The sequence below is a fragment of the Colias croceus genome, chromosome 11 (genome assembly GCF_905220415.1).
Source record: "Colias croceus chromosome 11, ilColCroc2.1".
Classification (NCBI taxonomy): Eukaryota; Metazoa; Arthropoda; class Insecta; order Lepidoptera; family Pieridae; genus Colias; species Colias croceus.
Window position 1 is genome coordinate 7,301,363 of NC_059547.1, and position 13,973 is coordinate 7,315,335.

The 13,973-nt window shown below is 33.4% G+C and overlaps 1 protein-coding gene and 1 long non-coding RNA gene across 3 annotated transcripts; both read left to right on the forward strand.

Moving 5' to 3' along the window:
• Nucleotides 1–4,927: 4,927 nt before the first annotated feature.
• Nucleotides 4,928–6,203, forward strand: LOC123695852. The gene is made up of 2 exons (XR_006751994.1): nt 4,928–5,034; nt 5,363–6,203. It is a non-coding gene; the product is annotated as an uncharacterized LOC123695852 (long non-coding RNA).
• Nucleotides 6,204–8,413: 2,210 nt separating this feature from the next.
• LOC123695842 lies at nt 8,414–13,726 on the forward strand. Of its 2 annotated transcripts, none has more exons than XM_045641786.1 (6): nt 8,414–8,687; nt 9,636–9,732; nt 9,856–10,167; nt 10,813–10,999; nt 11,851–11,998; nt 13,084–13,726. In XM_045641786.1, exons 1-6 carry the CDS (start codon nt 8,539–8,541, stop codon nt 13,181–13,183), a joined length of 993 nt encoding a protein of 330 aa, XP_045497742.1. In that variant the 5' UTR covers nt 8,414–8,538; the 3' UTR covers nt 13,184–13,726. The 2 variants fall into 2 exon arrangements, with proteins under 2 accessions (XP_045497742.1, XP_045497743.1); XM_045641787.1 differs by having other exon boundaries at nt 8,429–8,687; nt 10,813–10,993.
• The last annotated feature ends 247 nt before the right edge of the window (nt 13,727–13,973 follow it).

Genomic DNA, 13,973 nt, shown 5'->3' on the forward strand with positions numbered 1-13,973 from the left:
ACGGACCGCGTACACGGCCTTAAGATTAATAGGGTCTCTGAACTAATACCACAGTAGACCGTAGGTACTTTAGTAGGCTTAGATAGGTATTACAATATTATTATTGTAATACTGTGCTAATACACTCAAAGCGCAACAAACAATATTGATTCAAATAACCAAACTAGGTATTATACGTTCTTTTGGTTTCAATATTTTGACTTTGTTTTTTTTTGTATTCCTAATAAAAGATACCTACTGCGACAAATTTTGTGTTTTATTTGAAAAATATGCGATAAGTACCCGGATACAAAAAAAAGTCTGGGTATCCCAAAACCCTAGTACCTACCTACCTATAGTTACCTTTAACATAATAATATGTAATGTGGTTAAAATGTATTGAAATTGCATCAAATGTCCTGTCTGTGTGTGTGTGAAATTTGTATTTGTTTTTGTATGCAATAAAGATTATAAATAAATAAATAAGTAAGTAAAATAAATTCATCATAATTGTAGTTAAATGGGTCAACTGATTATATTTTATAAATTTAAAATTCACTTTTTTTATACACGCCGCGCCACAGCTGCAGCCCTGAGCCCGACGCCATACGCGAATCATTACGAACGGGCCTCGGCCGGTAGTGGCGGTACACAGGCGTTCACGCACACATGCGTACGTTTTTGGTTTGGGAATAAGAATTTGCGATTTACACGAAATCTATTGATTGGACTAAAAAAATAACACAGTATTATATTAGTATGTTGCTTGTAGAATTATTTGCCGAAAAAACAGAATGATTGCATGTAGTTTAGTATGGTTTTTAAGCATCAAAAGATTTTTTAGAGGTACCTTTGAGATTTTTTTCTATCGAGTAAAATAAGTTGTATTGTGTTTTCAACACACTATCGAACTAGTTTATCTCCTGAAGAATATCATATATTTATCTGAGATTTTTTACTGCAGTTAATCATATACTTTAAAGCATTATAATTTAGTAGCAAACTCGCGTTTTGCTCTACTAGGCACCTTAAACTAGGTTTATATTTCCGTACCTAATAATGATTTTATTTTGAATAAACCTTGCAAATAAGTATAATCTTAGTTATAGCTTTCGCCTTTCTGCCCTTAGCTGCAGCCTCGCCTCTTAAGTCTTAGCATTCCCGTGAGAATGAGATATTTCCCTGCATCAAAAAGTACCCAGTCTCCATAAAGCTCCTATGTGTCTCCAGACACGAAACTCATATCATAAATAGCGACGTGAAGAAATATAAAATATCACACTTTCTTTCATCAGAAAACCTTTTTTTTTCATTCATAGCTGTTCATGTTTTCATTGGATTATCCCATTAGAACACGTTAACATTAGTTAAGTACATAAATTTTGCGTTGAAATTTGTACTGGAAAATTTTTATTTTCTCCTTCAAACTGTCCAACTGCACTAAGTGGACGCGAACAGGCGCAATGACCCTAAGTGCTGGGTGTTTATTTATTTATTTATATTACACTTCATTGTAACTGCATGAATGGACAATGCAGTTATATTATGGTGTTATCGAGTAAGGCAAGGCACAGGCTGCAGGCACAACTTTAAATTAAATAAATGATATATAGGTACGTTATATATTAAACTAGTATTCGTCTCACACACATCACGTTATACAAGCTGATCTAATGAATAAGTATATAATATTATGTATTTAAAGTTCTTGCCTCACAGTCACAGTCAAGTTTCACAGTAGGTAAATCGTAAAACGCTTATTAATGAGCTCTCTCTCCAAGCTCATTGTTAACACGAGTATGAATCACCGTATAAAATACAGCAAACATTTTTAATCGAAGTCTGTCCTACTTGCGCCCATGCAATTAGAAAGAGAAGAAACATTATAGCCACGCCACAGAGTACGCCGATGACGTATTGCATGCGGTTTTCTACACGTGTAAAAATGTAATAAAGAAAATGTGAAAGGAATAAGGAAACATTTAAATGAAGGCTCAATATAACTTAATAACTTAGGCATTTTAAATAATTTTAAATATTAATTATAAAACTAACTAGGTATGTAGGTTATATTCCACTTAACAATATTTCTACATCTTTCTGTAGACAGTCACTGGTTATCAATATGTGATAAGATAAACCACAATGATATTGTTGTAGCGAGCGTCTATACAATAAATTGCTTTGTGCACGATACCAAACAATTTATGAAATACTAGTCTTAGTTACCTTCTATAATTATGTGTGCTAAATCTAGTTCAATCGGTTATAGTAGAATTTGCGTGAAAGAGTGAACAAGCACACGCCACACACACACATCCTCACAAACTTTCGCATTTATAATATTAGATATTAATTAGATATTTATCGTACAAAATATTTTTGCGGCTAAGCGCGATTCTCATTTCTAAGTAGGTAGGTATAACGAATCGTATGACGTATCGCACTATCGCTCGAACACGTTATGATTATCAAGAGTCCTCACTCACTGACTCACAGACCTTGGCGTAAAAAGCAGACCCAAGAAATGATCTTCGCGGCGACTAGCGTTTGTTATATAATATATTTAAATAAAAAAAAAACTAGGTAAGTACCTACCATTAAATTTACTACCTACCAGCTACCTACCCGCGTATATTAGTCGGCGGTTCCACAGATTACTAAATAATTTTTGTAGTCGGTACTCACTCACCGACTCCGAAATTATGTATTTCTTAATTTTTTTAAAGTGCTGTTAAAGCATTGATCCTATTGTTATGACGAACTAGGTATGTAGATAATACTTATTAGTTAAGTATTGCAATCCAAATATGGACTATGGTAATGTATACGTATTAAATTATGGCACGAATATTCTATTAGACCGTATATATGTATTTATTAATTATTATACATGTCGAAAAAATTCTAATTCCAAGCATTACCTAGTTTCAAATTCCACTAGGTATAGTCTATTGAATAGAATATAGATAGAATAGACTCTATTCTATAACGTTTGTATAAATCGTCAACCGTTTGTAGTTTTTTATTTGTGTCGAATTTGCGTCAGTTGATTCACCCCAGGCAAAACTGAGGGGAATAAGCAGGGAAGTCGGCCGTTGTAAGTTGTAACTTGTAGGTAGGTAACCGTCTTTTAGTAGCTGTTGAAATATTATGTAATGGGTCATTGTCAAATTTTGCGCAGGTTAACTTGTCCCTCAAAACTTTTTGACTTCTATACCATTAAAAAGTTAACTATCACTAAAAACTTACAGAAAATACAAACTTAATCGTATTACTAAACATATATTAATGAATTAAAGACTTAGTTTTCATTTTTTATTTTATTTTTTAAAGTAACATTGTGGTTTTTTCTGGTAACAGAAGGGTTTTCCATACAAATTTGACCTGTCCCAAGTAGCACTTCGTTACAGAAAATATAAAATAACTACAATTTCCAATATACCAACCCACATCAATTAAAATATTACTATAAATAGAATATTGTGAATATTTCTAAAAGTAGATTTTAAAACCGATCAGTGCTAAAATATATTTTATAAAAAAAATTTTAACTTTGTCCCACGTAGGGTAGACTGGGTACGGTTGAAACAATTTCACTTAAAACGACCATAACTTTGCTGTTTATAACCCGAGCGATGAAAAATATACGTTAAATAAAAGAGCATGTATCTGTCTACTAATAGGCGCTATGATTTTAGTTCTATGTGTATTATTTTTTAAAATAGATCAAATTAAAAAAATAAATCCGATTTGTTTCAACCGTCCCCATACCAGGGGCGGTTGAAACAGTGATTGGGGTCAGTTGAAAAATATGCGAATAATACAAAATATAGCATTAAAATATGTTTTATTGATTGTTTATTTTAAATCTAACAATAATTAAGTAACTCTTTTACAATAAGGTCTGCTCTCTAAATATGGTTACATAGAAACAAGATATAAGTAACTACTCCTCATCTTCTGATTATATCTCTTCTTGTATTTTATTTATTTTTTGCTTCTTCGGTGTTACTTTTATATTTTCCTCTATCAAATTTCTTTATTTTTCCTCTATCCGATCGCTTCTTCACTTGCTTAGCTCTAGTTCGTTTCAATATTAATTCTTGCTTTATTTCTTATCTCTTCCTTATCTTGTGTGTCAGTGTAAATAGTAGATTTCCTAAGTTTTCAGCCTCTATTATTGTACCTTCTATTGTTATATCCTCTATTATATCCCATTTTTTTATTTTCTTGCTCGCCAGAGTCATCTTGCATTCGAATTTACCTTAGAAGCGAATAATTGTGCTTCTCTGCCACTTTTCGCAATGATCTCCGGTTTTCACTTCCTCATATGAGTCTTTGTACTTTGATAAGTCTATTTATCTTCCCGAAATCTCTCTTACACGTACTATCGGCATTTAAAAATACAAAAAATAATTAAAACAATGTTTCAACCGTACCCAAAAAAAATGTTTCAACCGTCCCCAACTCCTACTTTAGGTAAAATACAGTTATAGTAATTGTAACAACAATGATACACAAAAACTAGTCACAATGTCATATTCCACAAGATTCACTTCAAACAAAAACGCACACTTAATACTGTCATTAAAATAGAAACGCCAATAATTGGAAAAATCTCCAAGCAAAAATACTTACTTTTGGTCATAAAAACACAATAGGGTCTTATAAAATCAGCTGAAGCGCACGGAGATCGACGCAACATTGTGGTTCGTATTTAGAACAGTTGTGCGCTTCATTTTCCCCTTGGACCCCTAACCCCCCCACCAACGGTTTGCGAGATATTCGTGTTGTTTCAACCGTCCTTTGTTTCAATCGTACCCAGTCTACCCTAGTGTTTGGAATCGTGTGCACTACTATGTTACTAAATAAATCATTACTCAAAATAGAGGTGGTGCTGTTTTCGACTTTCTAGCTTCAGCGAGGTTTCTGCAGCCATTGTGGTCGTTCGTTAGGTCGGGAGGAGGGGTACATTGAATCTCAGTCGAGCGCGTGGCGTTGAACATGCTGCGTGTTTTTATTCCGCATCAACATTGTTACCTACCTATTAAAGTAAGTAAAACCGTTTTTTTCTATTAACTTACGTTCACTTTATTATTTAAGAGGTAATTATGCTCAATTTGAAATAAAAAAATAACTAAATGCATTATTCTACGATTTATGTCTTTTAGAATGTAAAATTTACAACTCTGTTATCATCATTCTGTTACTTAGCTCATGGTAACAGAGTTGAGTAAGCATGTATTCTGTAACTTTTGTTTGAAATTTTATGTTTGTAATATATTTTTTTCTTATGAATCGGTTTCCTTAAGTAATTTTGAGTTGTTATATGTAAATAAATCATATTTAATTAAATGTAGCCTTGAAGATATTGTTACAGGATATTCTGCCGTTATTAACGCCCTTAAAATGCCTCTCACGCCAGCTGAGAAGCAAGCAAGTTAATAGAAACAGATCGAAGTTATTACAAATTATATAAAATTTAAGAAATGATTAGAAACAGTTAACAAGAGATAGGAGACGTATAAAAAATAATGCAACAGAGAAAAACGAAAGAAGTCTAAAAATAAGGACGGCAATCCAGTAAATCCAGTAAATGCTATTAAAAAACGCCATGAAAAAGTTAAGAATCGGAAGGAAAAGTATGCTATTGATAAAATATTCGACAAGAAGGCCGTTAAAATGTCTAGGCAGGAAATACAAATTATACAAGAGTGTCAAAGTTTCATATGAAAAAAATCAGCCCACATGTAAGAAAAATGTTTTTAGAACCAAAATCAATCTTTTCGAACGTGACGACATATCAAGAGTATGCAATTTATTCACTTATAGTACAAAAAGAACAACTAAGTTACTGTGTTACAACTCTGTTACTTTCGTGTCCCGAAGATTAAAGAACTTAGTTACGAAATTTAGGAAAAGCTATTCAATATAATACTGCTATATTACAATAGGTTAATTTGCCAGTTAATGAAGCGGTTATATGTTGTAATTAGCTGTTAATTTACAGATATTTCATGGAGTTGTGTAGAATTTAAGGTTTGTTATTATTCATAAAGTAACAGAGTTGACTAAAATTTTAAATAAATTACCGTAAAACTTAAAAAAAGCTTGTGCTTCTTAATGTGATTATAAGATATAAGACTGTAATTAATATAAAAGCCAAAATATGTGCGACTGGCTTATTTAATTTAATGATAAAAGGTAAAGTGTAATAATAACAGAGTTGTATTTTTTCTCCACCCTGACGCACTAAATCTGAAATAAATCTTAAATTATTAGCTAAACATCGCGGCCAACTTGAATTACAGATACTTCAGTTATTTTAACAGGCACGGGCATAAAGAAAAGTTCAATTTTAAAATATTTTCTTTTTCACATTTTTGAAATCTGCGGTTACGTTTACCTGCGCAAAATTTGACAATGACCCTAATAACTTTTTTGGTTTATTTTTATTGTAGGTACCTGTAGCCGCTATTTATAGAAATTAGAATACATAGGTACAACTATACTTTTATAAAATTATTGCTAAATAGCAATATGATCATACCTACACGTTATTTATTACAAGATCGAAAGTTTTATAGGTAGGTGTGACTATATTTTTTTTATTCAGTCCTGAAAAGTATATATTATGAGGTTCGATCGGTGTGAAGGCAAAAATACAGTCGAATACAAAAGTTCTCCTTTTTTTGACGTCGGCTACTAAAACGACTTGACCCCGTGACCCGTGATGTAGGTACCTTAGACCGGGAGATACTGACACAAAATTTCGAGTCATTTGTAACAGGATGGCGGTTCTACAGGGGTCTTAGTACGCAATGACAAAAAGAAAAACGATCGCCCATGTATATAAGTGAAGATTTCCAACACCTAGATCTTTGAAATTTTGTATTTATATTCGTTGATCCTCAAACTTACAGGAAAAATAAGTGCCATACTTTTACAAATCGTTTGACTTTCGCTATTTTTCCGACGAGTTCGACTAACGCCCACGCGACTAAGCCGCCGGTACCAGCGTTCACACCATCGTTTTTCTTTTTGTCATTGCGTACTAAGACCCCTGTAGAACCGCCATCCTGTTAAAAATGACTCGAAATTTTGTGTCAGTATCTCCCGGTCTACCTATTATAGTCATCTGTCAAATAGGATTAGTAAAAATTTTATGAATGAATATTTCTAAAATCTCTACGAAATGTCTTTGTAATGACGTTAACATGAATATATTTTTATTCATAATATTTTATTTATTATTTTATTAGACAATTGTGGAATTCGCATAAATTACGTTTATCGAATTAACAATATGTACCTATGTGGGATTTAAAATTTCCGTAGTGTCTTGATTAAGTTCTGATTTCAATAATTTATATAATAATATGTAGGTACCTATATCTAATGTAACTATTAATAAGTTGTTATATTTTAATATTGAGCTTTCGTAGGTATAGGTACCTATGTAAATTGATTCTTTCAAAATTTTTCTATATTTCTATTTCTTTGCTAAGTTGCATTGATAATTTTGCATTTTTAGAAGAATTGATGGTGCATGTGATTTTTGAGTGCATCAAATTGAATATGTTATGCACTATCCACATCTTCTAGATCATACATAATAATATCCTAGATCCCAATTACAATACCTAATTAAAGGAAACGAAATATATTGTAATGTTACTGTGCAATGAGCAACTAAGTACCGTACTGGTAGTGAAGACAGCGCTCAGTGAATCAGACAAACCTCAGAGACAAACCGTTAAACGTCTTTGTGGCATATTGATTCAAATAAAACTATAACACGAAAATTAAAACGAGGGAGTGGAGCACGTGCCGATCTATCAAAACAACAAAGCCGATTGGTGTGACGTTCCACCCCGGTGATATGTACGTCGTACTACCTAAATGCCTTATGTACACCGCTAGTTACTACTTCATGACTACTCCGAGCTCAGTGTGTACTGCAATGCAACGGAAAATATGCGTGTTTACCAAAGCCGTTTCGGTAGAACGGTGTCGTGTGTTGCGTCACGTTTAAGGAAATTGATAGTGCGCCGAGGTCGACGTGACTAACATAATTGCGATTTTACGACTAATGTTTATGTCAAAATCAATTTGTGTCAATATAAAACAGTGATATTTTGTGTTAATAATGGAATTAATCCCGTGTAATCCCAATATTCCCTATGGAGGTCACACAGATGCGCGATGCCACGACTCGAAGCGTGTCCGATATAACCTTGCTATGTCGAGTGAGTATGTTTTTTGTTTCGATCACGTAGGCATGTTTCATAAATAAAGAATAATATTTAGTGATATACAAAAATTTCTTGAATATTTATCTAGTTATTTTTGTAGCATTTTTAAATATTTGGTAAAAATAGGCCACAATAAATAAAATTATTTCAAGTAATATTATCGACGTCACGTCGAGGTTTAACAAGATGGCGGCGAGTGGGGAGAGGGCGCCCAGTTGGCCAGGTGCTGCCGCCGCGTCGAGTTCGGCGCTATAGCTAACTAAATAGGTACGCAGAGTGTTGTACATTTAGAACGTTCACAATGGCTACCGCGAAAGACACGTCTACTTTCTTTCTGGAGGCGGATGCAAAACAGTTTGACAGTGTTTTAAAGTTATATCCACAAGCAATTAAACTTAAAGCTGAACAGAAAACAAAGAAACCAGAGGAGCTGATAAAATTGGACAACTGGTAAGTGCGACGTCTTTCAAAGGAGAAAATGCGGCCGTGGCGTGTCAATGAACTTGTATTGTGTGTGTATCCGTGCAAACTGATTTGATAGCTACCTCCCTCGCGGACTGCATCTCTAGTCCGCGGACGGCTCATTAAAATCACTGCGTCACGTGGGATCGATGTCAAATTGACACTATCGTTTTTCCTGAAGCCAGTGTGGGGGAAAATATCGCCGCGCTTAGGCGTTATAAAATGGTGGCTGTCCTTTACGTATCATCGCTCATATACTGCATTTATAATGTACTTGTTTTACAGCGTTCGCTCGGTAATTCCATAGATCCTTGATTAAATAACACGCTTCAAACATTACTCGTGTTATTTTATTTATTTTGTACCTACTTGGAACAAGTAGTAAGACAAAGCTTCGTTGAATAGAATTCACATCCGCTCAAAATGGTGACTTGCCATTTAGCTTTTATGTTGAACAAGGTTCAATCCTACTTTTGACTACAATTTTTAAATGTTTGAATCAATAGAACCATACACTTTTTAGCCAACGGAATTAAATACATACCTACATAACCCCTCATATAATATGCAATATGTTGAAAATAAGTATTAATAACAGTCTATTGTGCAATGTGCATAACATGTGGGTTTCATGTAGGTCATAAAAACTGGAATAACAATACAAGTTCAAACACAAAGAATTTAATTTTTTTTTCTTTTATATTATACCTACTTACAATGGTTACAAGATTTATTTTATTTATTATTTTATTTTAATAAAATTTTTGAATTCTCTGGGTTCTTTTATAACAATTTCATACAATTAAATATTTGAATAGAATAAAAATATATATATATGCGTACATAGTTTAGTACAGGTTAAATAGATCTATTTAACCCTTAAAAATAAATATTATAAACTATATTATTTGCTAAATTTTTGTTTGTTTGTTAAAGGTACCAGAATGAATTACCAAAGAAGATCAAATCAAGGGGAAAAGATGCACATATGGTACACGAAGAGTTGGTACAGCTGATGAAATGGAAGCAAGCCGTAAGTAAATCTTTATTTGTCTAATTGATTTGGTCCTATATAAATAATACTTTAAACTAAACAACCATCCATATCATCTATTAATATGATAATTATAGCTCAACATCATAAATTTATTTGCAGAGAGGGAAATTCTACCCACAACTATCATACCTCATAAAAGTGAACACACCCAGAGCAGTGATGCAGGAGACGAAAAAAGCTTTCCGAAAATTGCCAAACATTGAGTCAGCGATGACAGCATTAAGTAATCTCAAGGGTGTGGGCACAGCAACAGCATCAGCTCTACTAGCTGCTGCGAGTCCCGATATAGCGCCATTTATGGCCGATGAATGTATACAAGCCATCCCCGAAATGGAGGGGAGCGACTACACTGCCAAGGAATACCTCAATTTTGTTAAACATATTAGAAACGTCTGTGATAGGTTAAATAAGGTGAGTTTATTCAGTATTGTTTGTCAATGGAAATTTTTAACTTTAGAATCATAGTTTTCTAACTTTTGTGTGGTTTCTTGTAAATATTATTCATTATTGAACAATTTAAATAAATTCATTGTCCTTTGTTAATAATTGTAAATAGTGATGAATAATATTTAAACTGTTTCATAGAAATATACCCATTCCTATTAATTCAAGAACTGTTTAAAAAGAACAGATGTTGTTTAAGCAATTAATTTCACATTAATGATTCCAAGACAGCTGCTTCCCTTCTGTATGATTAAAAGTCTTTGTAGTGAACATGTATTAAAATAACCTATACAAACATATATTAATAATTTTTCATGCATATTTATTGAAGGCAAAAATGAAGGTAATATTTTTAATAGAAATTTGTGTTTTAAATACGTGTGTAATAATAGAATAGAATCAGGAACCGCTCTTTGAAAATGCACTTTATCATTCAAGCAATCATAAAAACTAAAAAGCTATATCAAAAGTGTCCATTACATGCATGACATAAGATTTAACCATTAAAAATTTAAAACCATCAATTTCGGTTCCACATTCAAATTACTAGTAAGTATTTATCAATATAATCTACTTAACAATTTTTTAAATAGAAAATTTAATTTGTCCCAGGAACAAAACGGCTGTGGCAAGAAATGGTCACCACACATGGTAGAGCTGGCGTTATGGACACACAACATTGTATCAGATTTACAACCAGAGCTGTTAGGCAAGGAACCAAAATTAACCACACCAACAAACGGTGGCTCACCACTGCCCAGTGACGAAAGCAATTTAGAACCACCCACAAATGGTAATGGTTAGTATTATTGTTAGTAATATGTTGTAGTATTATTTTTAATGTTTAAATGATTATTTTCAAAAGGACCTGGCTTGCTCAGGATATTCATTTCAAGGAACATAATAATAAAGATAACATCTGTATGATCTACATCAGTTTAAAATAATATTCAATTTTATTTTGTGACCTCATGTGATACACTTATAATAGAGGTTTGTTTTAAAAAAAGTGACATATCTTCAATATGATATCTATGCATTTTACAATGCCATCACTATAATGGTTGTTACCAACCATCGATGGATTTAAAAGTTTTCTAATTTATATAAAATATCCAACATTTATGTCATAATGATTAATGTTTAAAAGTAATTATTAAATCACTTTATATGGCTATAAACATATCGCCAATTAAACCCACAACAGGTCTGGCCTTTAACATTTTACACAATACTGCAAACAAAGCAATTAATCAACCTACATTTACATATTTGTTTCTGCTAGATGAAGAAACCTGAAAGTTGCATATCTTTTATTAGACAGTTGACTCTCACGCACATTCAACTCTTTAGCCACACTACAAGTTATAGTATAAAAGAATAGACTCTTATTAACATCATCTACACATTTGAAGAGATTAAAAAAAGAATAGAATTATCTAGCTAAGTATTTTTTTAGAAATTGTCAAAAAACGTTGTTCTAGCCTGGTAGTAAATAGGGCTAAAGAACAAAAAATAGAAAAATATTCGAGTAAAATTATCAAGCAATTATTTTTTTAATTGTGCAAAAACGCCTAGTCGACGCCCACTTAGCCTAGTCATCAAGGTACAATTAAGCGGTTAAAACTAACAAATGTCCACAACTTGCAGGCAAACTATCATCAGAGTGCGCGGAAGACATGACATCGTGCACGGAGGACTCGATGGACGCGAAGGGCGCGTCCCCCTCCGACCCCGCGACCCCCGCCTCTCCCTCCGACAACTCCGACTCTGCGCTCAGCACGCCGCGCGCTAAAAGGTTTGTTTTTTTTTTAATTGTAATATCTTTGTTTTCATCATTTTGAGCTATTTTTAAGCTATTTGCAATAGCTTCTATCGCGGGCCTTGAGCGCGGGGACCGAATCGAGAAATTCCGTAACGAAAAAACCTCACGCTCCCCACTCCGACGGGCTCGGAGGTGTGGATTGAAGGCATGCTATGTAATAGCTTTGCCGCGGCAGTCCCCGAGTGCCACACGTCTTTTTTTTATCCTCAGCATGATTTATGGATTTTCTCATCGTTATCTTGAGCTATCTAGTTTTCCTTATTGTTTTTTTTATATTTATATGGATTTCCTTTTATAGCATGTCTGTTTTTTCTTCTTTTTCCATGTTAATTTTATTATCGGAGTTTGTATGTGATAGGGATTATAATATAATGGACTTCTCTAAGTAATTTTTCAATATGTCAATGTAAAGGTTTTCGGTAGGTTTAAATGAATTCCTTATATTTTATGCTAGCTAAAAATCATTAAATTTAATATACATTAACAAGATTTGGATTGTTAACATGGCACATGTTTTTAATCACTTTGTACCACTACAAATTTGATAAAAAAACTTATTTGACCACAATTGTTACGTCCTTGGTAGTTTCCCATGCCATTATCATGCTTTGGGTAGATATAGTATTGTAACTGTTATGCCAAGCTTATGAGTTATTTTTTATTATTGAATTCATTGAGAATTACTACGTAATATTTAATCTATATCCAATGTCCCGTATTTGTTTTATGATCAATGGTACTTACAGACATACACTAATTACGTAGAAGTCTCTATATGTTTAGTTCATATTATAGGGAGTTCATTATCTTTTAAGAATTAATACTACACATGCTGAGTATTATTTACTGTGACATTAAACAGCCGTGTCTTAGTAATGCCCATGACGCATTCTTCGCAAATGACAGATCGTTCACACATACTTGCCACATTGAGATATAATTATATTTTTTTTTATGTCGAACCTAATAATAATACTTGATACTAAGATTTTTTTATCATTATTGTAAATAATGTTTTGTATCCTGACGCCCTCTAATAATAATATATTGTTGCACAGACAAATAGAAGAAGCGAGTTCAGCAGAAGAGAGCTCGCTGGGCGACGCGTCGGAGGCAGCGCCGCCCGTGGCCAAGAAGCTGCGCGAGGCCACGCACTGACAGCGCCCCCACCGACCCCGCGCGCCTATATAAATAGCTTACTAGACTTAAAAAACATTGTACCTAGGTAATTTATTTTTCAATTCCGATTAATTTTAACTTAGCTTAAGTTTTACCGGTCGATTTTTGTAAGTTTTATAGGGTATTAATTAATTGATTAATTGGACGGTCGATCGCGATCGATGATTATTATTATTATTGTAATTTAATCGTTTTGACGGATGCGTTTGGACTTCGGGCGCTCGATTGTACAGCGGTGTTGCGGAGCGGCTCGCGGCCTTAGTTTCGTTCGTGATGATTTTCGAGTTAGCATTCGTGACATTCCAATAATTGTAACGATAGGCGGCGAAGGGTTGGGGAGGCGAGGGGAAGCCGCGACAGGACCAGATGCCTTGACAACACTCACTCCATTGCCTTATGATACAGTCTGCCCGCAGAGTTTATATGCAACAAGATAATACAAAGGACGTGTTACCCGGGCGCCGGGCACACGGGCCCACAATGTAGTTTTTATTGAACAAATATAAGATATTAATTTTATAATGTCGCATTTTTATTGATTTACCTTGTTCTCAAACAACACACCAATATTGATAATTTTAATGTTTATTGAAATTGTAGTTATCATAATTATTACTTCAAACTGTAATTCAATTTTTACGGTAACATTGTAATAATAAAGACATTAATACATTTGCTACCTAACTGGTTTAAGTAATTGTATACACTTGAACCATTTGAATTAATCCATACATATAAAGGGAAGTAAGCATTGAAGAGATCACCTATC